General features: G+C 41.6%; 1 protein-coding gene across 3 annotated transcripts in view; it reads right to left on the bottom strand.

The window, feature by feature from the left end:
* The window catches only part of EGFLAM (EGF like, fibronectin type III and laminin G domains), a gene marked incomplete at both ends in the record, with an annotated part of 72969 nt that overhangs the window by 12711 nt on the left and 32993 nt on the right, over positions 1–27265 (bottom strand). For all 3 annotated transcript variants that reach the window (XM_082012982.1, XM_082012983.1, XM_082012984.1), the window contains 11 exons: positions 1021–1137; positions 2655–2766; positions 7154–7397; positions 8137–8262; positions 10377–10566; positions 12300–12444; positions 13543–13643; positions 14881–14981; positions 17513–17849; positions 18094–18209; positions 26489–26655. In XM_082012982.1, coding sequence (XP_081869108.1) covers positions 1021–1137; positions 2655–2766; positions 7154–7397; positions 8137–8262; positions 10377–10566; positions 12300–12444; positions 13543–13643; positions 14881–14981; positions 17513–17849; positions 18094–18209; positions 26489–26655 — 1756 coding nt within the window. The remainder of the gene's footprint in view (positions 1–1020; positions 1138–2654; positions 2767–7153; positions 7398–8136; positions 8263–10376; positions 10567–12299; positions 12445–13542; positions 13644–14880; positions 14982–17512; positions 17850–18093; positions 18210–26488; positions 26656–27265) is intronic.

The following is a 27265-nucleotide window of genomic DNA, read 5'->3' as shown; positions in this document are numbered from 1 at the left end:
AGCTCTTAGTCAAGCCCACCTTGCCAAAGATGTTCATGTGACTGACCTGTTCCCATCACTATTGCACATTGCCCCAGCTTTCTTAAACTTCATGTTTTCTGCTAGACAGCTGACAAAGATAGTAAAAAGTGTTGGACCACATAATAAAACCACTTACACTGAATTGCAATTACCTTTCTGCCTTTGATCAATTGTTCTGAGATGCACTATTAGGGTTTTTTTAATTTGCTAATTGAATTTGATGCAATAATTCACTCATCATTCAAGATTCAGGGCCAACCTTTCAGCTTTATAGAAATTATTTTAAGCATGCCTAAGGAAAGCAATTGTTAGTTCAGTCTGAACTTTCTTTTGATTACATATTAGGACTTACTATGAATTGACAGATTTATTCTCAGGGAGGGGAGGGGGGAGAGAGAGAGAGAGAGAGAGAGAGAGAGAAGCACAGCTGACCTCACTGGAACATCATCCCTAATGCCTGCCAACAATGAAATAGATCTCCTCCATTCATATGCGCCATATAAAAGCATAAGAGATGAAGGCAGTGAGGCATGCAACTGCTGTGTGGTAGAAGAACATGTTAGTTGGACTGTGATCCATTTTAATCTGCACCTTTATCACTCATTTAGCAGCACCACTGTGCATGCTTTGAAGTACTTGAGCATTTCTTCTGTTCATTTATTAATATATGATGCTACAGGGCACTCTGAGGACTCTAATCTTGACATAGTTTTGTGCATCATTCTGAACTCAATCCCATATGGCTTCTGTTCACTTATTGGTACAGTGTGGAAATTAACAGGGAGACTGGCAGCAGTAATACTTACTGGCTATTAAAGTTATTAAATTATTAAACTTTTTATTGCAAAATATATGTTTAAGCACTTTGTGGTGGGCCCCTGAGGTGAAATCTTGGATTACTTTGAATATTGCCAGTGGTAGAAGGGCAGGTTGCCACCTAAAGAGTGCAGTGGATGAGATGGAAATAAATGTCTCCAGTGTGTTTTTCTGGGCACATACCTTCTGGATGCTCCCACTGAAAGGTCTGAGGATCCCAGAGTTCTTCTTCACAGCATCATAACTAGGGACTCCACCAATAAATATTTCAGAGCTGCACTTAATCTGTGTGAAAGCCCCCTGCAAGAAACATAAGAATAACATTTTATTACAGTAGCTGGAACCATGCTTGTATCTTCAGATTAGTTTACATTAGATGTTATAGCTTAATTTAAAGCCTCTTTACTACTGTTATTGTATTTCTTTGTAGAGTTGTCTCAAAAAGCCACTGTAGGACACACTCTACTGCCTGTGCTTTATTCTAATCAGAACTAGCTGAAAAATCTCGACTATGTCAAAATCGGAATACTGAAGGAAGAAAGAAAGGAGACTGACTTGTCATTTCTGCACATCTGACTCCACATCTAGCTCTACTTGCAATGACTTGAGGTACATTGATGTCAATCTAGAACCAGAATGAAGTTCATCATAAAGTAAAAATCAGAGCAAAGTCCATTCAACAGAGACTCGTTTAATGTTTCCAACATCTGAAAAGCTAATCCATAGCAAGTTATGGACCTAAATGAAAGCAACATTGAGTTTGCATTAGTTAACGAGAAGCAGTTGCTCAGACTATTTGATGGGACTAAGCAGGGTCCCAGAATGAACTGAAAAATGTTTAACATCTAAAGACAGGATAACTGTGTAATTCCAGTTCTGCAGAAGCTCTTTATTGGCAGCTCCCAGTCAACCTTCTTCTGCAGCTGCGCAGCAGCACTTAGAGAAAAAAAAAGAGGAGTCTTCATCTTGACCCATCTATCTAAAGAAGTCTTGACTGCCCTGTTTTAATGTTTCTTTACAGACAATTGGAATTTCAATTTATTTACAGTTTTCAAGAAAAGTCTAAGCTTTAAGTAGTTTCCCAGTTTGCTGAAAAAAATGCAGATTATTCTGCTAACAGGATCTAGAGTCTCGTTCTCTGGCCAGACTTTCCACTAGGAAAGAATAAAAGTCATTTTCGAAGCAGTTCTAGGCTCAGGTTCTGGGGATAAAAAAAGTGTATGTTTAAGCATTTGGGTGCTTAGAGTGAATGCCTGCTCAGTACAAGCAAAATTTCACCTTACTAAAAATTTGAGTATGATCTCTTGGTGAGTCATCAAGTGCCTGAGTATTCCAGCCCCTTACTCTGTCCTGAAAATTACTTTTGCCAGGAGAAAACAAAGAAACAATTTTCTTCTGGCCTACCTTTCCAGCACAATATTCAGAGATAGGTAAAAACAGGACATTGTGCACATAATTTTCAGTATCATCCTTCTCCAGATGACACATTTCATAGTGCACATGTTGTTCAACAGACTTAGCCACAACCAGTAAGTACCAAAAGGTCCTCATGTATGAACCAAACACAGAAACAGGTGAGTCCAGTTACATGGTGAGAGCAGGTAAGGTTGTGATTTCAGCTGCCTTTACAAGGATCCCTGTCCTCCAAGGGAAGGCTTCATGTGCAAATTTCCAGTTTTGGGCTTAAGAAAATATTGTCCTAATGTGTATACATTTTTGCCCTTATAAGAACTTTGAGATCAGCTGTGTAGTTTATCATGCAATCATTTTATAGTCTAACAACAGCCATATTCATGAAAGCCATGCCTTATGCTCACCTCTGCCATTCCTTCCACTGGCTTTTGTTTGTCCACTTGTAGGATACCATTCTTCGCTGTGCGAGACACTAGCAACTCATGCCATTGACCCAGAGTGACAGGTTCTTCACTCCTGTTTTAAGGGGAAGAAAACTTTCAAGTATTTTATGCTTTTCCCTTTCTGATACTTTCAAAGGATGTTGTCATGTTAAAAAGTCAAGTCCTCTGGGATGATTTTCTAAATAAAAAATAAAAATAAATTGCTGCGTTTCTTTCCTTATAAAGAAGTAACATAACTTCTGAACCCCATCAGCAAAGGATAAGACCATGTTCCTAGAGAAAATAACAAGCACTCTACTTTTATTTATAAATGAAACATTTCTATAATCAGCATGCATTTCATCTGCCTCTGAGTTAATTTTTCTGCTCAGTCATTTATAAAGACAAATTTTTGTCTCAGCTCTACATCCTCATTTCACAATGACACAAGCCCGGAGATAAAGCTTCCCACTTAATGGTCAGTCTAGTCCCGCATTCTTTGTCCTCTTTTAAAACAGAACTACTTTGTGTTGGCTTATCAGCTCTATTTAAGCAGCCTGTTATAGTGACGTCACACACACACACAGAGCCCGGCTGCTGTACATTAAGGGGAAGTAACTAAAATATGATCTTAATGATGTGATGAGATCCTGCTAGGAACAATACTCCCCATTTGTGCAAAGTATTCACCAGCCTCAAAGGAAGCATTTTAAAACTGTTCTTACAATTTTATTAGTTCAGCCCGAACATGAATTGCAGCCTGTATAAAGGGCAAAACCACCTTCCCCTTTACAAGTTCTACAGAACTTTGTATCTTATTTTCAAATGTCATTTTACTACACTGCTTAAAACATTTTATGTCTAAATGGTGTCTTGCAGCATTTCCTCCAGGAGCAATGAAAACTTGTTTTTGATTCACTAATCAACCTGCAAAAATCAGAAACTGTGTTATCTGGGACACCTGAAGACTTTCTAGCTTTTCAGTGAAAAAATAGATTATTGTTTTGGGTGAAATGATGTTTTGTATTTTCAGGCTACTCACATTTAAAAATGAAAAAAAGGTACATTTCAAAATTAAAGAACTGAAAAAATTATGATTTGAAATAGTGAGTCAATAGTGATTCAAATGCTGATTAAAAAAGGTATATAAATTTGAAAATGTCAAAATAATGATAATAATTTCTTTTTTTTTCTTTTTTCCTGAGCAATCAATATGAGCTTTGAAATCTTTTTGTTGTACCTATTCTGCTCCTCCAAATTTTCCCAAAGCGCATTTTCATCTATTTGGATGATGTTTGCAATATTACTTTGACACTTGGTTCAGAAAACCTCTGTAAAAATGTGTCATTGACCAATGTCATTCACTTGTCCTTTTTCTTATATAGGAGCATTTAGGGTTTAGCTACTTTGGGTAAATCACTAGGTAACAGAACTTAATCACCTTGAAGAAGTCAATATATACTTATAAAGGAATAAGATAAATTTGGCTACCTAATAAATGACAATACATACATTTTATCTTCTCTGCTGATTAAGTCATCATCATGCTAACCCTCCTGCTCTGCTAGATTTAATTGCAATTACGGATGATTAAGCCTTGTGGAGTCATCACTTCAGAGTTGCAAGTTATTTCTTGGATTCACAGGCTTTCTGAAGCCAGCACGTGTTTGTTAATGCTGTCTGCAGGCATTTGAACACTTCAGCTCTTCATGTGCTGTGGGGTTAAGGATAACTTCTCCCCATGTAAACCGAACCTTAAAAAATAAACCAAATGATAATGATCTTGATCCTGCAAATGCCTGGCCAAGGGAAATCCCAGGGGACAACAAATTCTCCTCTGAGATATCTTGGTAAATAGACCAGGTTCTGCATTCACCCATCTGCTCGGCATCCCTGCTTCTCCTGGAGCCCCTGCGCGCGCTGTGCTGCTTCCAATGCGGGACGCTTCAGGCAAAACCCAAGCTTCACCTGCGTCAGTTTTCGTACTACTGCTGCTGACGTACATAAAGGAGCTTTCCTCATCCTTAATCATAAAGACATTATAATTGTGTTCTGACTATACTATAATTAGATTATAATATATATTATAGTATCAGATGATATAATAGATTATATAATCAGATTATATTATAGTCAGGATGACCAGAGTAATATCACCGTTCAGGACAAAGGGTAGCCGTGAAGCGGTACGATGAAGATCAGGGCAGACTTTTAAGTGGATACTGTCTAGGCAGGCATAAAAAACAGGGCATCTATTTAACCCACTTAACCACTGACAGAGCTGATGACAAAGTGAGAGTTACACACGTTATCTAGAAAAAGGAGCTGAACAGGACATCCTGACAACTTTCAACGAAGCCGGCCAGTCTCATGGGCCTCCCTCATTACCCAGCTATCACTCCACACTTGTTTTCCCCAATGCACGTGACGAGCTGGCGTCCCGCTCACTCTTCTGCTTTCCCATAGAAAGGGGCAGTTTCCCCTCCTTGGCACGTGCTTGTGGCTCTTGCCACATTTTACAAGCCTACATCTCAGTTAAACTTTAGTCCAAGGTGTTTTTAAACGATACAATATTCTTGGGGGGAAAAAAAAATGACATCTACTTTAATGTCTTACGGTTGCCAGTAATAGACTTAGATGGCTGTAATCAGGAAGAGAGTGAATGCTGTTGTAAGAAGGGCCATTCTGGGTTGGAGCAAAGGTCTCCGACATTAGCTATTTCTGCTGCTTTTCAAAATATGGAGTGATTCTTCCCTTGATATATCCTCCCGGCTTCTGGCAACTTCTCATTTAGCAATTTCCTGAGTCAGAGGCTGCATCCGTGCAATTGTGTTTGATCTCCCTCAATGGAGCTTTCTTCAAATTCATCTAATTTTTTTTTAAACCTATTTATAGTTCTGGCATCTGTAACATGCTGTGACAATTAGTTTCCACAACTTAGTTATGTGCTGTCTGAAAAAAAGAAAGTCTTACTTACTTCGATTGCTATTTTTTGCTTTGCAGTTTCCCTGGTCTAATTCTTCCATATTGAAAAAATACAGAATAATCATTCCCTATTTATCTCCATGTCATTCACAATTTAAAAACCTTTATCATACTTCCACCAGACTCTCTTTTCCAGGTTGGAGGGTCCTGCTGTATTTGTGGAAGCTGTTTTTTTCGCTCCCCTGGATATCAACACTACTCTTCCTTTTTAATTTTGCTAATTTCTTCTGAAGTCAAGTGACCAGAACGGCAGCACATTTTCAAGACAGGGTGCATTGTGGATTTTTTCACTAGCATTGTTCCTTATTCAATTCCTAATAATTCTCTGCATTGTACTTGCATTTCTGTATTTGTCTCTAAGCAGTTAGCTGTTGCTTTCACAGAACTATCTATGATGACTCCAAGACCTTTCTCTGTCTGACAACACTAACTGCGTTGCCACAGCTGTGGATTGTTAGGGTTGTGCATTATTTTGCATTTGCTCCCTTGAAATTTCATCTCTCACTTTGCCGGCTGAATGTGTTGGTTTGCCTGAGTCCTCATTCAGTGGAAAATCAGTGCATTTCTCCTATTTGCAGTATAGCCAACATTCCTGATGTCCATCCACAGGAAACATACGGTATGCAAGATTTTCAGGCAGTGTACACATTTTGCACAAGCTTTATATAGCTTATTTCTAAATATTAGGTCAGCCTGGTCAAACTGGCAGCCTCCTGGATCACATCCAAGGTACTGAGTGCCTCTGTTCGGCACACTGCCTTTTCAGAAGAGCCCAGGGAACAGCTGCCCAGAGATGGGGCACTCAGTTACACAGAGAGAGCGAGCAGCCGTCTTTGAGGCATTTCATTGCTCCTATCCTGGACATTCACTTTAGGATGCGATGAATCATTTGCAGCAGCTCTGTTTTTGTCTGGGAGCCTGACTGACTTGCTTAAACCATACATTTGTCTTTTAGATTGCTTAAGTCATGTAAATTGGATGTTAGCCTCAGATCCCCCCAAAAAACAGCATTAGGAGGAAAGAGGGGACCCAGGGGCGTTACCTTCTTGTGATACCTCCAGCCCGGTACTTACTGCCTGGAACTGAAGACCAGGGAGGAGGATGCTCACAAAAGTGCCAATATTGTCCAATCCTGTGGCTAGTAAGTATCAGCAGAAAATATTTATAGAACCCCTAATTAGCTATGGTACAACGTCATGGAGGCAAGAAAGGAATTTCTGCAATACCATACATAAACAAAATTAACATCTGCAGTAAGATGGTGGCATGACACGGTAACACTGATAAAAAAGCTTTGAAACATAAACTTATGTAGGAAGAAAACCCTGTCCCCTTGAATACAGTCCTAGTATTCCTGTGCTTCACTATAAGAAGTAGCCACTAGAGACTGATGGGCTCCCATACCTCATTACAGGCTATTACTCTTTCCAGCCCACTCCTCTCCTGGATCAGCACCATGGCACTACTGGAAAGGAAACACGAGCAACACTGTTTACCTGATAACAGCCGTTCCTGAGCCACAGTCGAACCTGAACTCCACGTAACCAGCCACCATGTTAATGGAGAGGAAGTCCTTGCTGTCTGTGTCGTAGCTGTACAAAAGGACACCGGTTTCTAAATCTGGACGAAATGTCATCTCAAACTCCATGAAGGAAAGGTAATTCTGTGGTTCCAAGGGCCACGGTGTGCTAGCAAATGACCTTAAGGACTCGTTGAACTGAGGTATGGCCAAGGTGAGTGCTGGAAATCCAGAATACACAAGCAAGTCACTTGAGGCTCAGAGGTAAGGGATTGACTCCTACCAACCAGTGTCAGTTCTCTTTGTTGGGTACTTAAAACTAATGTCAAGAAAAATAACCTAATAATTTCATCTTCCAAATTAAAAATATTTTTTCGTCCTAGCCAATGCTGCTTCCTTCCTTAATGCCTTCCTTTTCCAGGGATGTATCTGTATTATAAAGCTTTGGGCTCCTTTTCTTTAGTGATTCATCATAGTGTTTTTCAAAGTAGTAAGCATGCACACAATGGGTGGTGACATTAAAAGTTCTACAGCAAAGAAAATAGTGCTGTATGTATTTGACTATTTGTTTGCACCTCTGTGATTTCAGCAGGAAATTGGTACTGGATCCTTTACATTTCAGAATATATAACTGACACTGGTTTTAGGAGAAAAGTGGGTATTTTTTTAGAGTTAACATACAGCTGTGGAGTGGGACATTATTTTGACTTCTGAAAAGTAAGTTTGAGATGCTCAATTATAGTTAGTGTAAATAGGCAAAGAGGTTTAAGAATCACTGATTATGTAGGAGCTGGACGTAGGAGCTGGGTTTCACCATGTGGTTTTAAAAAGGTGAAGTAACAAGTACTCTCTTCTGTCAGTGTAATAGCGTAAGACCTCCTTGGATGTCACCATGTGGAAAACACACTGAACACTAAACAACACGTAAAAAGAAATATAAGCAGCCCAGCATCCTCTCACCTTCTTCGCAGTGATGACCTTTAAATCCAAGAGGGCAAAGGCAAATGTATGAATCTGCTTTGCTCGCAGTACAGGTGCCACTGTTGATGCAGGCAGCCTCATCACAGATGCCACTACTACACTCGCCTAAACACAGAGCCAGAACATTGATTTATCAGGGAAGTTTGTCACAGAAGATTTATTTGGCTGCTGATCATTGCTACTAACCAATACAATTTGCTGTCCTGCCTAGATTCTTTTCCAGTTTGTCAGATGGTGTGCAATTTAGACAAGGTAACTTGATTTTTAGCACTTTTTTTAGTACCAGACCAGGAACAGACCTTAAAAATAGCAAAAATTAGCCCTTACTAACAAATCATGACACTTGTAGCTTTCAATCATCCCCTGAATTACTTTTCTTCTGCTCTTGTTCCTATCTTTATTTTCTCATAAACCAGAAACCTCTCCAGATTGTTTACAAGTACTGCAACTTGTTTAATTTCAATTACCTTAAGTGCTTCTTTGTTCACCATAAATTCATGCCATGGTAAACAGGGGAGGTGTTAATCATAATCAACTAATTTTATTAACTAAAATGTCGTTGTCAGGCCTCTTGTCTGCACTAACAGGAATCTGTATCACCAGCATATGGGTTTTTCAAGAAGCTTTTCTACTATGCTGGTATATCAACTAAAATAACAAGATAATTGATATGAGACACTATGCCAATAGAAAAGAAACAAAAGACTGGCTATCAAAAACCATCTATAAACCCTAATAGAGTTCACTTGCAATTTATTTAGTTTAAGCTTAACTTACATGGCATATTGTTTGCAACTCTCTCCTGGTACAGTTTCATATAAGCATGTGCAGCCACGTAAGGGCAGTAAGTCTCTGTCACTCAGTTTTGAGTCACACATGGCAGAACCCAGCATTTATTTTCATTGATGCTGACTGTTAATGCAGTAGTATGTGGAGCATTCATGGATGGGAATGAAACTAGGCCTTGGAGAACTTCAGCAGGGCTTTCATCTGTCTGTCTGTCTGTCTGTCTGTCTGTCTATCTATCTATCTATCTATCTGTCTCTCTGTCTCTCTGTCTCTCTGTCTCTCTGTCTCTCTGTCTCTCTCTCTCTCTAAATTCCATAGATTCTCAATCTATTGTGAAATTACTCTGTGCTTCCAAAGTCTTATTCTTGTCAGCATCTGTTTCTTGGGCCACTCTGTTCCCGCCCTGTATTGCACACAAGTTTGGTCATGTTATCTAGAGAATAGAGAGCGATTGTTAGGAAGTTTCTCATTAATCACTTCCTTCTTGGGATGCCAAATGCACAGCTATAGAAGAGAAGAAAGATGACTTTGTGGCTGAAGCATGGCACGGAGGGTTCAGTGATATGGGATCTACTTCCTGCCTTTGCCACTTGCTTTCTGACTTAGGTTTACTCTTACTCTTAAAATGTTTAGACTGAGGGGTCATTAAAGCAAGGTTTTGTTGTCCTGTCTTTTTTTCAATTGCCCATTACATGGATAAAATAGAGATGAATAAATAAGACAGGACTAGTTAATCAACTTCCCCTCCATCTTTTAATCTGTGAAGGGGAGATAGTATTATAATACCACTTCATAAAGCCATTGAAAGAATTTATTCCATGGTATTTTTAAAGTAGAGGGGAAACAAAAACAATGAATGGTTGACAAGAAAGCCCATTTGCCTGAGCAGTAACAGCATTTCATGCCAAAAAGCTCTTTGCAATGGCCACAGCACTGCTGTGGGTCTGAAAGATCCCTGCATTGCTTTAGACAGATGCCTTTAGGCAAAACACATTTTGTTGGGTCCATAGTGTTTTAAATACAAACACAGCGTGCATCCTATTGATTTCTGCTGATATGACGGTGTCAGTCAAGAGCACAAAGAGGCATCCTGAGAGATGCTGGCAGAAATACTGGCACAGATGTAATTTTACCAGCAACACTGAGTTTCCTCTTTGCCCAAGAGAACTGATTTTACTATTGTGCTGGATAACTGCGTCCACAAGGGTTTTTGGTATACTACAGTGATGCTTACTTGTACAATGTGATAAAAGTCTCCTACTAAGGACCCAGAAAAAGCAATGTGCAAAGGCACAGAGAAATACGATGCCAAAAATAGAGACCACACCTTCCATCTCTCAAACCTGGAACATTGCTCAATTTTTTTCAACAGGCAAAAAAAGTAACCCCTGGTTTATCACTGATTAAAGACCCCATACCATTACACTTACCGACATCAGCCCCACTGAGAGCTTTCCCTAGTGGCCAGGGTCTCATATCAATTATCTTTCCATTGATGCTGAGCGACTGAACGCATCCCTGAAATCCACGGTTGGTGCCTGTGGCTCTGACCAGCCAGTACACGCTAGGGGCACCACCAACGTAGAAAGGAGTCCGGAATGTAATTTTACTGTATTGGCCCTAAAGGGAAAACAGAGGACGACATGATAGAGAACAGTTATAACAGAGGATAACTAATTAAGGCACACCATGTATAATCAATTTTTTTTCTCCACAAAGAATTGTGTCAGGGAATATGTAGCTTGCTCATTGGTAATTCTTTTCCATTAGTCATTCCTCTACTCAGTGTATCACTTTAAATGTTACTTTTTGCACCCGCATCCATCATGATAACATCGACTATCTAAGGCAAAACAAAAATCACCATGTTCTGAGGAGGTGTTGTGATCTGTCTTTTGCTGAAAATTCTTCCTTTACTTTTGACAAAATTGTTTGTCTTTGAAACAAGACATGCTTCAAGACATGGTTTAGGGGACATGGTGGCCCTGGATTAATGGTTAGACTTGATGATCCTGAAGGTCCTTTCCAACCTTAATGATTCTGTGATTCTGTACTCTCTAAGACTGTTCAAGTCAAAATGAACCAGGTCAGAAAAGACTACCACTCTGCTAGGACTCATCCAGGTCATTCTATCTAGGAAGGGCTGAGGAGGACTCACTGGAGCAACAATACTACAGGAGCAGCAAGTGCTGGTGGAGAGCAGCACCTGGAGCAACTAACTTTTACTCTGGTATAGTTGCAGCTAGAAAAATATGTGTCCACTGTCAAAGTCTTCTTGTGATAGACTCTATGGACCATAACCTTCCTACTAGCCCTTTATTGCACTTTTACTTCTTTGACTTTATCTTTCTTGGCTATGGGTTATCATTGCCATGCATAGCCAGATGCAGTCTTACCAAAGTGCTGCACACTGGCATTAGACTTTACTAGAGATATCTCTCCTGATTAACATTTGTCCTTTGCATGGCCTCCATAGCATTGGTAATACATAGTGACATGTGACAGACATTGAAAACCTTTCCTTTGTCTTTTCCAGGGGATGAGAACTCAAATGAGAACTCAGTGTAGCATTTTTTTCCCCTTAAGTGCCTGCACATGGAAGTGTAAAGTAATAAGATGTCTGATGCCATTTGTTTTCAGGGTAAGGGATGGCATGCTAATAGTGGCTATCAGAGGAAGAGGAAAGACACCTAAAACAATTTGCAACTGTCTTTATGTCAGTGCCTTAATTTCACTTCTGTTTTGTGGCCTGACAACAGATGAGCAACTCAAGACACCTTCCTCTATTATATTTTATCCTGGCGGCCTCATACGAAATTGTTGGCGTTAATGTAAATCCAGGAAGAATGTCTGTCTCCATTACTGTGCTTAAATCTGTCTCCACGGTATACGTGTAATTACATTTCTGTATACAAACCTTGAGTGGCTATATGCATATTATACATAAATATAGACACACGTGCATCTAAATTTTTTTGTCTGAGGAAACAGAGCAGCTCTCTGAGGCTTTGGAAAAAAAGCAATCAGGGACAGCAGCTGTAAAACTTGGCAAACTTTTAACAGCAGCCTGTATCTGAGACTAGCAAGTGTAGCAGAAGGGCAGCAGAGCAAACATGGAGGACGTGTGCTTGAGAAACTGTGATGGGATTCAGCGCTGGGATATTTATCTATGCCATTTCTAGATCACGTATGTGGAATAGTAATCTGTACACTGATCCTGGTGCACTAAATGCCCCAACACCGATAAATAAAAATGTACCTTTCAGATCTGATCAGACTTCTGCTGGCAAGAAAAAATGTCATCATAACCTTGAGAGAGCCCAAGGTTGAGCTGCAGGTGCAGGATTACTTACCTGAGATTTTCCTGTCACTGAAGCGTCGTTGTCCAGCCTGAGCCATCCATTCATCCCATCTCTAAACAATGTGACACTGTGCCAGTTCCCCAACTTGATTTTGTTTTCACTTGTTATGACTGCAACTCCAGTGCCACAATTGAACCTGGGAGCATGAGGCAGAGAGGGCAAGGTAACAATCTTACATTAACCAAATAACTGAAAGTCGTTTTTAGACACCAAATATTCCCTTCGCCCCTGGGAACCTCTCTGTCTCACATTGCATATTAGCAAATCACAGGAAAATTACCCAGCAGGTCTACATATGATCTGTTCTAAGTTTCAAACTTCATCTGTCTCTCTCCCACAGAGAAGATTTTGGATCCTCTGGCTGTACCAAGAGCATTGCAAAGCTTGCTAGCAGCTGAAACTGTTTCAAGATGCAAGGTACTACAATCTGAGTTCCTGTTATCACAGTAATTTCTCTTGGGAATTTTTCTAGCTCCCTGGTGAACGGCAGTGCTACATTAATAACTCTGCAATTCAATATGTAACTCAGTACTGATTGACAAGGAAACCTCCAGGAGAGTCTCTGTGGAGCTGAATGTACACAAAATGTGCCATTTTCTCTGACTACTGTTCAGTGCAGGTGAACAGAAACACAACTAAGGCATATCATCCACTTTGTTATTCCCCACTTTCAGAGGACTCAGCCTCCCAAGTAAGGAGATCCTTAAGACACTCTTTGACATGCTTCATATCTATGGAACTGCAGAAACCCCTTCCACTTTCATTTAAGAAACCTGCAACTCCCATCTAAACAAGGGTTATAAGATGAAGTTCCAGGCCTCTTGCTGGCATTAAATTCTTTATTTCGCTGTGTTACCTACAGGTCTTTTTAGTGTGAAGCAAAAACATAGACTATGCACAGCTCAATATAGCATAAGTTTAGCAAAGGCAGTGGCTCACTATCATTTCTGATAACACAGCAATGAGCCTTGGATGAATGCCTTGAAGAAAACCAATCATTTTGCCTTTACACCAAAGTCTGAGTAAAAAGAGTTCAACAAGGCACATGTCCACACCCTAAAGAAGGATGAGAGTGACAAATGTTGAAGAACTGTTAAATGAAGTAATACTGCCCATTTTGTGCACTGCGTCGGGCAGAAGTCAAAGACACGACAGATATTCATCACACATAGCGAGTCCCAGGAGGCAGCAATGGCCCCTTCTCCTTACATCAGATTTAGGGTGGAGGTTTTACCTGAACTGGATGCTACGTCGGATGATTGCTAGTGACATAAAATCACCACGACCGTGTTCATTTTCTCCACAGTATAGCAGCAAACCATCTTCTGATTCAGCCTGCAATCACAGCATCAACATGAAAAATCAAAGTCTAAGCCTCACAGATAAATGCAAGTAGCACTGGGGGGGCTTTTCTCCAGAAAAGGGAGACCATTTTTTCAGATGGAGTTTTTAACTTGCAGAATCAGAAACTGGTTGGTCAATTTCGAATCCTGAATTTGAAGAACCTAGAAAAACATTGCCTTAATGCTTAAGTGGTTTAAGAACATCTCTTCTACTTACAGCATACCATCAGATCTAAAAACAAGCCTGGAAGCATTAAAGACTGTCAGACATGTTCATATGAGACCTCTGAGCACAAAGTCTAGTAACGATGTCCTAGCAAGCCTGTTAAGTGTGGCACATCAGATTTACTGCAAACGAATACAGACACCCTGCTTCACATGTTCAGTGATCCTGACACTTTTCAAACTGAACAACCTGCGCAGGCAGAATTTCTCCGTATGTGCATAGCAGCTGACACAGCACCTTTTGACAGCCATTCCTGCATTTTAAGCTGACAAATTGCCAGAGGAGTGTCAGATCATCACATGAGGCAACAGGCTGCTGCCGCTCCAGTGACAGTCCCAGACCTAGGCTGTGAGGCTGGCAAGTCTGCCTTACGGGGGAGCAGGGTGCATCCGAGAGCTTGGCCACCCTCCCCACAAGCAGCCTTACCAGCTCTGTTCCTAACACACAGACAGCATCAACACAAGCCGGCATGGGACGTACACTCCAGAACTGCAGTTTAAGTAGCCCAGTATCTTGCATGTATCAGTAGTAGTATCAGTCCCAAACTTCAGAGGTAGAAAATAATGCCTACTTAAATCCTGCAGGATAGGAAAGGAACTCCGGGTGAAGATCACAGTTTCTGATACGCAAAGATACTGCATGCCACTTCCGAACTGGAATTCACAAAAAATCCGGGTGTACTTCAGCCTGTAGCTCATTCACATGGCTATAAACTTGCCAATGTATACTGCTGCTAGTCTTCAATGCCCATATTACTGGTCCCAGCAATTCTCTCACGCAGTGCCTACTAATAATGGATGCAAATATTTTAGCTCAGTGTACAGCTTCATTTGCATTCATTGGAGGTGAAGCCAGTTCTTTAGAGATGAAGAATATGTATAGGTTCACCACAGTTACACTATAAGTTATACTGAAGCTAGGTTATTGTTCCATTGTCCACATCATCAGAATAAGCGAATAAAATGTAGAGCTCCTATGTGAGGTTGGAATTGCTTAAACTTACCCTGAATTCAAGGGTAATTTGAAATGTCTGATAGGAGTTTTTCAGTGGTTCAAAGGTGATGTATGAGTAGCCAGAGAACTGAGGATACTGGATAATAATATCTGAAAAGGAAAGACAGAATCATGTTATTTAGCAGTTTTCTCCCATACAAAAATCAATATACACATTTAGCACTAGATAACATCAGGTGAAAATGCAAGGCAGAATTCCTGCAGACACAACCTTTAGTCAACAGCAGTCAACAATCAGTTAATCTATTGCCTTGTCCTCCCACCACCTTTCACAATTAATTCTTTTATTCCCAAGGACCTGGTGAACTTGGAAAGAAACAGGACATTGAGGGCCAAATACTGCTCAACAGTTTAATCGCTGGCTTCAGTGGAACTTTCTCCAGATTTTCATCCTTGTTACAGAAGACAGAATCCATCTACTTTATGTTTATCTCCTTTTAAGAACTAATTTAACACAGAGACAACAAAGTAATTTTCTGTTTTGTAGGATTACAAAAACATATGCAGGGGATGTGGCCAGACTCCACACTACATTAATCACTGCTGCTCCATAGCTGCTGCGTCCAGCATCTGCAGAATCCTTGGATGGCTCATAAGAGCCCAGCAGCTCCCAGCACTTCCCTGAAGTCAGATCAGGGCAGAAAGTAAAGGGAGTGATGGGGAGAAGAGGGTCCCTGCAGGCATCCCTCCACCCCTGCCTGCAAGAGTGGCCCTTCATATTGCTGCTGTCGGCTGTCGTCATCAATCCTCACCCTTCATCATCTTATGTTAGAGGCCCATCCTGGCTTCAGCACAGAAAACGAAAATAAGAGAGATGTCTTACTGCTACCTTTGCAGCTCATTTTCCTAAGAAGCACTGAGGACAGACACAGTTTCAGGCCTGAATTCTTATTTCCCCATTAGATCTAAATCTAATGAGGAAAGACAGATGAGGAGTCCTATTCCTCTTTGCTAATACTGAGTGGGTTTTTCTTGGATATTTGGATCTCAATACAGTGCGCTCAGCTTCTTGTTTGCAGGACTTACATTTCAGGCCGAGGAGCAGAGAACTGATGCTATAAACCTGAATGCAACCACAGCAGACAGCAATTAACTCATGCCCTGATCACAAGCAGAACTAACTGGACCACAGCACCACGCAGCTGTTGATTGTAAAGGAAAGTCTGTCTTCATTCAGATTAATATGCTATTTAACAATACCAGCTGCTGTGGAGCAATTCAGTATGAGGGAGTATTGGTACGTGATGCTACTCCTTACCAAGGAATAACGCACTCCCCTGTGAAAAATGGTGGTTTTGGATTGACGTTAACAAACCCGCTCTACAAGTTGAATAGAGTTATGTCAGTTCAAATAAATCCTCGACTCATACTCGATCAAGGCCAAAAATCACATCTGCAGCCGTTCCGTATGGCTGAGTCACAACAGATTGTTTTCAGAATGAGCTCTCTTTGCTCCGGCACCAGGAGGAGAAGATCAAACACCCTCAGTGCCGGTATCCCTGATGCACGACACTGCGCGCCACGAATACCTAACATGAGCCTACAAAAGAAACGTGTGCCTGCTGTGTGGCGGGGCCTTGGCAGACCAGATCAGCTTGCAGAGGGATGGACCAGCTCTTTCTTAACTGATGGGCCAACACCACTACAAGCAACAGGACATTTGTTTTGCACAAGCTCTGGCATTCATCTGACCCCTTGGTGACCAAACCAGAAAATTAAAAATAACTCCAGGGGACAAAAAAAGTGACTGGCTTATGGCCTGGTAAGTGAGCTGAACTGGCTCACCAGGTGATCAGCTCAACATCAGACCCAGCAAAAGGGCAAGGTTAGGTCCACAGAGGGAGAGGACAAGAAGGTGGCGAGGGAAGGAGAAGCATGATGGCCTCCCTCAGCTCAGCAAGATCTTGCCCTGGCTCAGCCAGCCTGCAGAGAGGTGAAAGGACGCGTGGCAAGGACGCAGGTTGTCCCTGACTGGGACAACCACACCTCCTCACACAAACCCAGGCTTCAGGTCATGCTTTCTGAACTAGGGCAAGGGGATTTTTTGCCTCCTTTGCCCCAGCCTGCCTGACGTGACTGCTACCACTCCAGCACTCCTGCCCTGCAGATCATGGGGAAGGCCTCCTCTGGAGGCGGTTTTACAACGGGGAGGGTCTGTCTCACATCCCTGCTGCAGGATCAACATCACCCAATGGACCGTGCTGGAAATGCAGGTGGTTCAGGGCTTCAGCTGCAGGCAAAAGGCAAGGGTCAAAGGGGGGCTGAAGGTGCCTGCTGGAAGCTGCAGATGCCATGGCTGGGCCTTGTCAGGCCTGGGTGCTTACCAACATACCTGGCTCCATCACCTTCCCACTCCTAGGTGGGGAAGGAGGATTAACCTCCCCTGCGCACCTTCACACGGGGTGTGTGTGCGTTCAGCTGTGTTAAAGAATAGCTGCTTCACACCTAGCTGAGGAGAGAGAAGCAAAGGGGCCGATGTCTGAACTGGCTCAGGGAAGCTGCTGCTGTCCTTAGGGTTCCATTAAGCCCAGCTGGCTATTGCCAAAGCGCGCTTTGGTTGGTTCATCATGAAGCTGGTCCTTGCCCCAGGCAAAGACAAGCCAGCCAAAACAGAAACCTGCCTTCTGCACATGTCTCTCCTCCTTTTCCCAAGTTGCAGTGGCAGCGCGAGCCACCCCGGTCATAGTCATTGACGCAAAAGCTGTCTGCAGAACAGATGGCCTCATCACAGGAGAGATCAAAGAGGCGTGTTGCAGAAGACGTGCTGCCCCTCCTCGCTGCCTGAGCCGTAGTCACCCTCACTGTGGTTGAAGGCCATGTGGTGGTGGGAGTGGAAGTAGCAGGTTCAGAAGTGGTTGTAAGGACCTGTGACAGGAGCCTGGAACTAGATCCTGGTGTGACCTTAGTTTCGACCAGAAATTTTCTACTGCCTCCTTTGATAGCAGGAAGCGGTCTGAGCTGAAAGGAAATGAAGAAACACAAATTCAGTAAAACCTAAAATGCTACGTGGAAATTAAATGAATACCTTCCAAGATACAGACCTGAGGTAACAAATTCATCCACACTGGAGAAAAAGAAACAACCACATTATTATATTTGAGCATATAATATCAGATATTAAATGTCCTGACCAGATCAGAGACTTTAAAGTACTGAGACTATAAAGAAAACAGAAATGCCAAAGTGGAACCTTGAAATTTACCTCTTCTATGTAAATGTCGTAGTCGGAGTCATCGATATCAAATCCATCATCATCACCAGTCACTGTGTCTGTGATGTACCGATGCCCATAGCTTCCACTTCCTATCTCCTCAGAGCCTAAAAAGACACAACTGGCATATTCAGTTCATATATTTTTTTCTCTTTACACAGAGCAACTCGGATCTTACAACCCCTTGATTCCTCACTGAAATCTGAAGTGGTGTTAATGTTCATCCTGTATAGACAATGCAAGTGTCAGCCTGAAGATGGGAGACACTGTCCAAGTGATACACATGCAACTTAAAAACAAAGTGAAGACCTTCATTACTTACTTACATTACATTACATAGTCACTTACTGTGATTCCCAAACAAGGCAGGCAAAGCTCCGTTCTCCCACTGCAAACTGACTTTTATCCATCATTCTTCCAGGAGAACAGCTCTGAACATTTTTGGCATCGACAACATTTTAATAACTGTCTTGGGTTTAGATTAAACTTTTCCCTTTTGTAAATACACAGTCCTGTATCTGCCCTTTTGGTAACCAAATAACTGGAACAGCAAAAAAGATGCGTCTAGGTAGAACTTTTCTGGCACACACTGCCTCCACTGGCTCCAGTGCTTCTGAAATTAGCATCCTGAGTGTATTTTAAGCCTATTTTTTAAAATACAACTTAGCACCTCAAAAAAAGAAACATTCATAAACATTATGTGTTTTTCATGTGCATAATCTGCTTCTGCCTCTTCCTGGAGTGTTGAACTGTGTTGTGAAGGACTCCATGCTGGGAACAGCCAGTTTAAAGAGTAAAAGGGTCCTCACAGAAAACATCTGTGGTTTTCTGCACCTTACATAGCAAATTCTGCTTAAATAATGGATTATGCTTTTTAGTTTTTCTAATTTACCGCAAGAAAGATAATACAGGTAACTGCATTGCTGTCATTCCTTGTCACTTCAGCAAAGTTAAGAATAAACATTAAAACAGCATAAAACAGCATACTTCATACATTTCCTTTTCCATAAAATATTTTGCTGTCACTTAAAACCAGCATAGGTAATCCTTGCTTTACAAAGCCTCTGTACAGGCTGACCAAGTGTGCTTGTTTATTTTAGCAGCCAGAAGCTGCCCATATTTTCTCCTAAGTTCGCAGGTCCTTCACGTTGCAACCTGCAGAGACACAAAGTCTTGCTGGGCAGTGACTGCCTGTGGAAAGGATATCTGACAAGCCAGAAAATGCCACCTGATGGTAATAGGAGCTTCACCACCACCAGTGAACAACCCGATGGAGCCAGTGAAAGCTAACGAGGCTCAGCAGACTTTCAGAGGGAGCAGTATGGGCACTGTGCTATTGGGCCTTTTGAGCCAGTCTAACTGGGGTCAGCCATCTCCCACCTCAGTGGAAAGTAAAGGAAAAATATCTCACTGACCTGATTCAGGCAGCAGAGCACTTGTCTAAACCTTATTGTACTCTCTCCTCCTTTGCTGTGACTGCAACCCAGAAAACCTGGCAGACAGTCATGAAATCAAGCATACGTGCACCAGATAGGAACGTCTGCCCTGCCTGGCTAATTGGCCGCTCACCATACACTCTGTGGGAGTCACTTACCGACAGGCTTTACATGTTAGATCAGCACACACAAAAATCAGAGGCAAATGAGTAGAGGTAATGAGGCATACACGTTTGCAACCAAAACAACATGCTAGGCTGGGAGAGAATGTGTATAAACATTTCCACTCTAACATGTATGCCTAATTAACTGTAAATGATACAATTTAACTGTATATTAAACAGAATTATTCAGCACAAAGTTCTACCAACTGAGCTAAGCAAAGAACTCACAGCTGATGAAATGAGGCCAACTGGACAAACTACATCCAGATTATTTCTGCTGGTGACTGTGAATGCACAGGCAAAGGATTACTACTGGAGAAATGGACTGCACATTTATGAACTGGTCCCAGCTCTGCATTCATTATGGAAAACAATAGTCAAAATGTGGGCAAAACCTCTTACTCCTAGTATCTACTTGTATAGCCACTCAGGTTAATCACCATCACAGGATAATTTTACTCTAGGTAGGAAGAATAGACTAGACTAGACTAGACTAGTTCAGTTGGAAGGGACTTACAGCAATCATCTAGTCCAACTGCAAGGCTGACCTCTTCCACCCATCACTGCATCAGAATCTCTTTCTCTGGCAACAATGATTTTATAAGACATGCATTTCTACAAAAGAATTTCAGTGTGCAAAACTTTAAACATAAACATGATAAATGTGACTTGCAGTTTAACAGAAATTATATGAATGAAGCAGAGCCCAGCACTAACTCAGTTCCCAGCAGATGCAGCAATTTCCAGCTCACTGGAATACTATTGCTTTTAAGTCAAGTCTGTAATATTACTTACTGCCTTTATACTGTGTATCTGAAACTATTTCAGAACTCATTCAGTTCTTTTAACGGATGAAACTGTAATTTACCTAAGAGTAACAGAAGCCATAAAGCTAAGCTAGGAAAAGGAAAGGAAAAATCACAATCGTGTCAGAGAAATCTGTATTCAAACAAGCTGTGATACACAAACTCCATTTTCTAATTCAGAGGTCACAAGCTGCAAAATAAACATCTGTTGTAGTCCAATTTCTCCTACATCTCTTCTCAAGCAAACTTTCTATTGGCTTTATGGGACTTAGGTTCAACAAGGAAGGCAGGAATGAAGCAATACAGAGAATGAAGTATCTTCATATTCACATGTAGGAAAATGTTAGGTCTCAAATTCACATTCAGATATGCACGCTTGCTTACATGTATAGACATGATTTTAATGCCATGCGAGTTTCACAAAAGTGTAACTCTCCTGATTTGAGTGGAGGTATCACTACACTACATCACTAGCATGCAATGAGACGTGGTAACTTAAGAGAGACGGGTAGTTCCCCAAGCAGAAGGTGTACCTCTTTCATCCAGCAGACTACAATATTCCATGGTTTTCCAATAGCAGATGTTGGGACACGAAACATACCCACTATTTTAAACCAGACAATTATTCCTTTCACCTTATTGAGCTCGTACAAGATTTAGAGCCTGGAGAGAGCAAAGACGGTATGGCTTATTGTGGTTGGCAGAAAAGACTGCTTTGAGGTCCTTCTTCAAAGATCTTCAGGACGTAAGTTTGGCATCACCAGGAAAAGCATAACTTCAGAAGGTGTCCTAATATGCATGGGTCTCTAATGTGGCCCCAGATCTCTGCTTTCACTACCCCTGGCTTCATCTGGGTTTCAGCCAGCACATGCTACGTTACTCTACCTGTTTATCTGCGAGCAGTTTTGGTAATGCATAACGCACTTGGGAGCAATGAAGACATGGAGATGTACTCTTTTCTACCTATGCCTGAATTTATACAGGCAAGTGCACACATCAATGAGATGAGACCATCTAACAGTTCACTGGCTTCTCAGTCACCTTGCTCTGCCTTACATTTCGTGGTTGCTCACTGGATGTGACAGGATACCCACACGTGACGTGATGCAACAAAATTGCAAAATAACAGAAAGCAGAGAAGCTAACGCAACTTTTTATAGAGAAACTCCCACAAAAGCCCATCTCTTAAGAGCACTGTATAGCTTTGATGGAGAGCTCATCTCATAATGGGTGGCAAATCAAGGACAATTAAGCAATCTGGTACTCTGCAAATACCAAAACAATGACTACAGAGATTATAAACTTGCTATATTTTATTAAATCAGTGGTTTGGTGTACAAGGAGATGAAGCCCATTTAAGACCCTTTACCAGGTCCTATAATCCTGTTTTATAATTAATTGGAAACCTGTGGAGGGTCATGAACTTTGGACAGCTTCTTTCCAAACAGTCAGGAATTAAGTTATATCTAAGAAATCTTTCTCAAAATAAACAGGAAGCCATACAAACTTTTGCTTTGCCAATTAGGTGGCCACCAGAATACTGATCAGGAGACATGGGAAAGCATAGGTGGTAGACCACTGGGCACTGCAATGCAGGTAGATTGAATGGACATCTTAATAGACTGATCGCCTTCACGCAGAACCCATCACAGGTCCAAATCCAAAATATATCAATAACATTTTAATCTGAGTTTTATTCTTGTGACTGACTCACAGTGAGGCAGTGCATATTGCCTGGCCTGTCTCTTGCTTTTTTGTCCCTGTTTGTATAAATACAAAAGCTGTCTTTGTAAAACCTCTGGAGATCTGTGGGAAACAGTTCCGTGGAAAACCTTCTGCATTTGCTATCTCCACGACACATCACCATAATTTACATCAAGGTTTGGGCCCCAGGGACCGCACTTTTCCTGTGCCTGAGCCTCAGCAGACACATCCAAGCCCCATGCAGTATACTTAAGCCCCTGTGCCAATGCCTTGCTCAGTATGACCCTGGCCGTGATGGTCAGGACCAGAGGAAGGAATGTACCCAAATTAAGCAGCCACTTCTGTCATGTTCACTGCAGAGACAAGCAGGAGGGTATTTTTAACAGAAGATGCTTCCTCTGTTGGTCTGGCAAAGCCCAAGGCTGGTGACCTTCCAGGCACAGTGCAAACGCCATCTGTTTCCCCAGGAGATGAAGTGATGCAGATGATGACACTTTGTTTGATTCTTTGGGACAGTTTATTTTGTTGTTACTAAACTTCATATGTGAAATCTTTTTTTCCAAGTAAATTGTCCATGACACATTGAAAGACTTATAGCAAAAAAACAACCACCATCTAAGTGAAATACCTGAAACCTGCATCTGTAATTAAGAAAGGCAACAAAAATTGATTTATTACATCATTTCCCTCTAGAAAAAAATGAAATCAAATCACAAATAAATTAGAACCCTTGGGGAAACTTGCCCTCTCTTTCCTCCCTGAAAATGGAGCACTGTAACATAAACCAAGCATGCATTTTTTACTAGGTAAGGGGGTAACTGCTTATAATCAAGGCCACATGTTCTACTTGCACAGACCTTGGGAGGTCTGTCACATTAGGTGATCCCATCAGCAACCCTTCAGAGGAACATTTTCGCAAACACAGACAATGGTTTCCTATGCTCATCTGAAACAATAGAGTACTGCAAAGCCAGCCACCTTTTAAAACAAAAATAAGAGAATTACATGTGAGAATGAGATAAATCCCAGCAGAAAACATCCCCAGGTAGCATGGACTCAGTGTCTGCAGGACTCATCTCTCTCTCAGCTTGCCTAGAAGAACTGCAAGAGACTCTGTGCAATGCAACATGGACCCTGAAGGTCCACTGCATTTGAGGCAATGCTGGGAATTTCTTCTTCAGTTAAAACAAGCATTAGAAAAGCACTAATTCTTTCAAAACAAGCATAAAAATCCAGGATATACAAGCACAAAGCTACAAATTTTTAAAATCCTTAGTGCCAGCACTGTGTGGACTAAGTGTAATGCAAAGGAGCCAGACATTGTATGGACTTCTGCCAGCTTCCCAAGATATTTCAAGTATTTCTGAGGAATATACAGGCTCTCAAAAAACAGCATCAAATACCTGTGGTATGTTTTACTGTTTACATGGGAGGAGGTACCATTTTAATGACAAAGGTAGTTACTCCTACGATGTGCACCCCGAAGCGCAAAAGTGCATCATTCTCAGACACGGCAATTGGACACCCTTCCAGCAACCATAGGTGACTAAGAGGTACCTGCTGGCACCTTGGGAGATTCAGGCATCTATTACCATCTGAGATGTATTACAGTACCTGAGACATCCCCAGAGGATTGTCAGGTGTCTGGGAGACACATGGGAGGCACATGTCCTCCTACAGTGACAGCTGAAAACCACAGGACATAGGGGGCCTCAGATGCACCGAATGTCTACACCTGAGGATCTGAAGTGAATGATTAACTGGGCCAAAGAAGGTAACCATTGGCTTTCTGGCTACTAGAAGCGAGAAGGTACCTGCAGATACATAATGTGAATTACGAGTAAGTTTTACTTGGTTGTCCTTAAGCTTAGCATGCATTTTTTTGTTACATGAAACTTGTCAATGGTTTAAATCACTCTTCAGAGTTTTTTAGTGTTTTGGGGAAAAATAAATGTTCAGGCTACGCATGGCTTTAATCAAGAATTTTTTTCACAACAGAAGTTTAGCTTTTCTACTAATGCACCATGTACTTGTGTATCTGGTTAACATCAAACTAGTTTCTTACACAGACATCACCACTACAGCCAAGTGAGAGCTGCTAAACTCACTTACACACCTGCTTTCAGAGAGCCACAGAACTTATTCCTAAAGGCAAGCATCCTTTGCTGCCTTTGAACACCACTCCTTGCTCTGCAAAAAGCTGGTTGTTATGAAGACAGGTATTCACAACATAACACAGGCTTTCATGGATAATGGCTATATGTAATTTTTAAGACTATTTGCAAAATCCATCCTGGACTGTCAGGACTTTCCCAGCAGACTGACAAAGGAATTACATTTGCATTTGCCAAAGGACCCACAGTTTGCTAAAGTAGCCCAAAGTACAAGTGATCTGGTGCAGGGCTGGAGCACATCATGAATATGATGTGGCCCCAGGCTATGGGAGTTCTGCCTGCACATGAGGGTCTCCCCCAAGCAGCCCCTTGGTGCAGCGAGACCAACCGCTCAGCAGCAGCACCCACATGCCTACCATGGACCAATACAAAGTTTTTGAGCCTATTCAGAGCAGTGCAACATGCGTAATACATTCACTTTTCAGATCTGATCCAGGCACAGAGTCAAGCCCATGCCCCCTAAGAACCTCTTCAGAAACTAGTGTTTATATACACAGGGCATGAATTTGATTCCAAGCTCTACGACAAAAATTCATGTTCTAGAGCCATCTTGACAAGTCTCTGCAGAACAGGCGGTTTCCAAAGGCAAAGAGCCTTTCCTAGGGTACCGCAGTAAGAAGCGCAGCATGAAGACTACTCCATCCTTATTAACAAAGCTAAACACTTTGGCTTTTCTGACCAAAGAATGCAGCCACTCACATCCAAAGATAAACAGGATACTGAGAAGCACACAAGCATGCCTGCGGCAGCAGGAGCTGACCCCTGAGGATTCAGGGTCCAAGGAACCCCACAGCATACTGGACCTTCATGGTTTTCACAAACATTTGCTTTGGAAGTTAAACTTAGAGTTCAGCAGCCACAATAAACTTCATGCAAACTGTTCAAGGGATTGAATTTATGACAGAGGGGGAAAAAGAATAGAAACTGCCATATAAGAGTCAATGAAAACAAGGGATTCCAAGATAAGGCGGCAATTTAGAAAGAAATGCTTAGCGGGTTGAATTGGTGGATCACTAAGGATGTGGTCCACATTTCTGCAGCACGAAAGTACTTCTTGCAGAGCTCACGGTCCTACCTGAATATCACCTTCTCATTTTCTACCAGCTAATTAAAGATGATTTGCAATTGAGCGTGCAGGGGAGAAAAGAAAAAGAGTCACTTTCGTTTTTTGTTCATTAATCTGCTATAATTATATCCAGGTATTTTCGTGGTGTGCATGGTATGCTGTCCCCTATAAACGCCTTCAAAAGTGGAACTTAAAAGTACTGAAACCTTTCAAACACAATAAAAAGTGTGGCACATTAAGGATATAGCTCAGCTAATCCCCATGCCCTGACAACCTTGGCTCTGCTTCATGCATTGACTCTCTCTGTGACACTGGGGTTTTCACTGTGCAGAAGGTGTGATTTTTATGATGCCAAACATGCTCCATGTCAGCTTAGTTGGGATTCTCACATGCAGCTGTGACTCTGGGGGTGATGAGGAGCAACAGCACCTCAAAGCCAGCCCAAAGAGACACTAGCAGTGACAGAGGGTTATAATCTGAAGAAGGCCATCAGGAGATGTGAGCAGGACCTATCCTTTATTGCAATGTGCCTGGCCTATATTGTTACACAAATGTGCATATAATTGTTAAAAAATTGTGACTGAGCCTTACTCCTCAGAAAACGGTATCGATTTGGTTTGATCTTTCAGAGTTGTTTAAATTAGAAATATAATATATACAGTTCAGTTTCAAGAACAGAAAAAAAAATAACAATAAGACTTGTCTCTCTCACTTCTCCCCATGATATTCACTTATCAGTTCTGCATGAAGTCAGCACAAGTCAGTAAGCAGTGATCCAAAAACGTCTACCAATGACCTCCAGAGCAGAGAAATGGCATGAGAGCACTTCTGCCTGGAGCTTTTCAAATCTTTGCCTGCGGCTTGACTTTCACAGGATGCTGCAAGCTTCATTCACAGGACCGAGGGCTCACCAGCCTGCGCTTGCCAAGCGACTCCTTCCAACAGCAGGCCTCCACAAGCTGCCCCAGATACACTTCATTTACACACATACTTCATATTTATGTGACTTTAATTACAAAAAGGTGGTTCTACTCACTGAATGTTCGGATGATGTCGCTCGGTGCACTGGCAGGGCTGGATCCATAGGAGTTTGCTGCTCGGATGGCAAACTGATACTTGGTATTTGGGAGAAGTCCCTTGAGAACCATGGATTCCATCTGTATCTGCTCTCTTATTACCGTCCAATTGCTGTCAAGGTCTGGCCTTCAGGATAAAAAAAAGCCAAGATCATAAATAATTAAGCTTGGCTGTATAAATTAATTGCCTTTAAACTTTCCTGGGAAATATGCAAAATAAATGAGATATAAGCCTGCTAAATCATCACTGAAATCCTTCGCTCTTAAGGGGCCAGACTGTAACCATTGCTAAGCTGCGAAGCCTGTGATATCAAAACTATACAGTGATACAAAACCAATATTTGGATTTTGCTTATAAAGCCAAGGAGGTTTTGACAAACCAAGTTCTGTTTATCTGTTTTCATGCATTTTGGGTTCACAGTTTTCAAGTGGAAGTATATTACTAGCCCTTCCCTATCTCCCATTTGGCTATATAAAGCAATACTGTGCAACAGAGGAAAAGATCCTGATTTATTTCTAAGAGTTTGTGCTCTAATACTGCTAAGTCCCTTCAAACACATACAAGCATTAGCAGGATGAGAATTTAACATTTGATCTCCCAGGCAATCAGGTTAATCCACCCACATTGGAAAATCTGGATCCAAAGTCCTCTCTTCAGAAAAAAAAAAAACAACCGAAAAAAACCAACCCACCACCACCAAAATAGAGCAGTAGTGCAAAGAACCTGGCCTACGTAT

This window comes from Phaethon aethereus (genome assembly GCF_964289735.1).
Source record: "Phaethon aethereus genome assembly, chromosome: Z".
NCBI lineage: Eukaryota > Metazoa > Chordata > Aves > Phaethontiformes > Phaethontidae > Phaethon > Phaethon aethereus.
The sequence above is the reverse complement of the archived record's forward strand: the minus strand, read 5'-3'. Positions and strand labels throughout refer to the sequence as shown.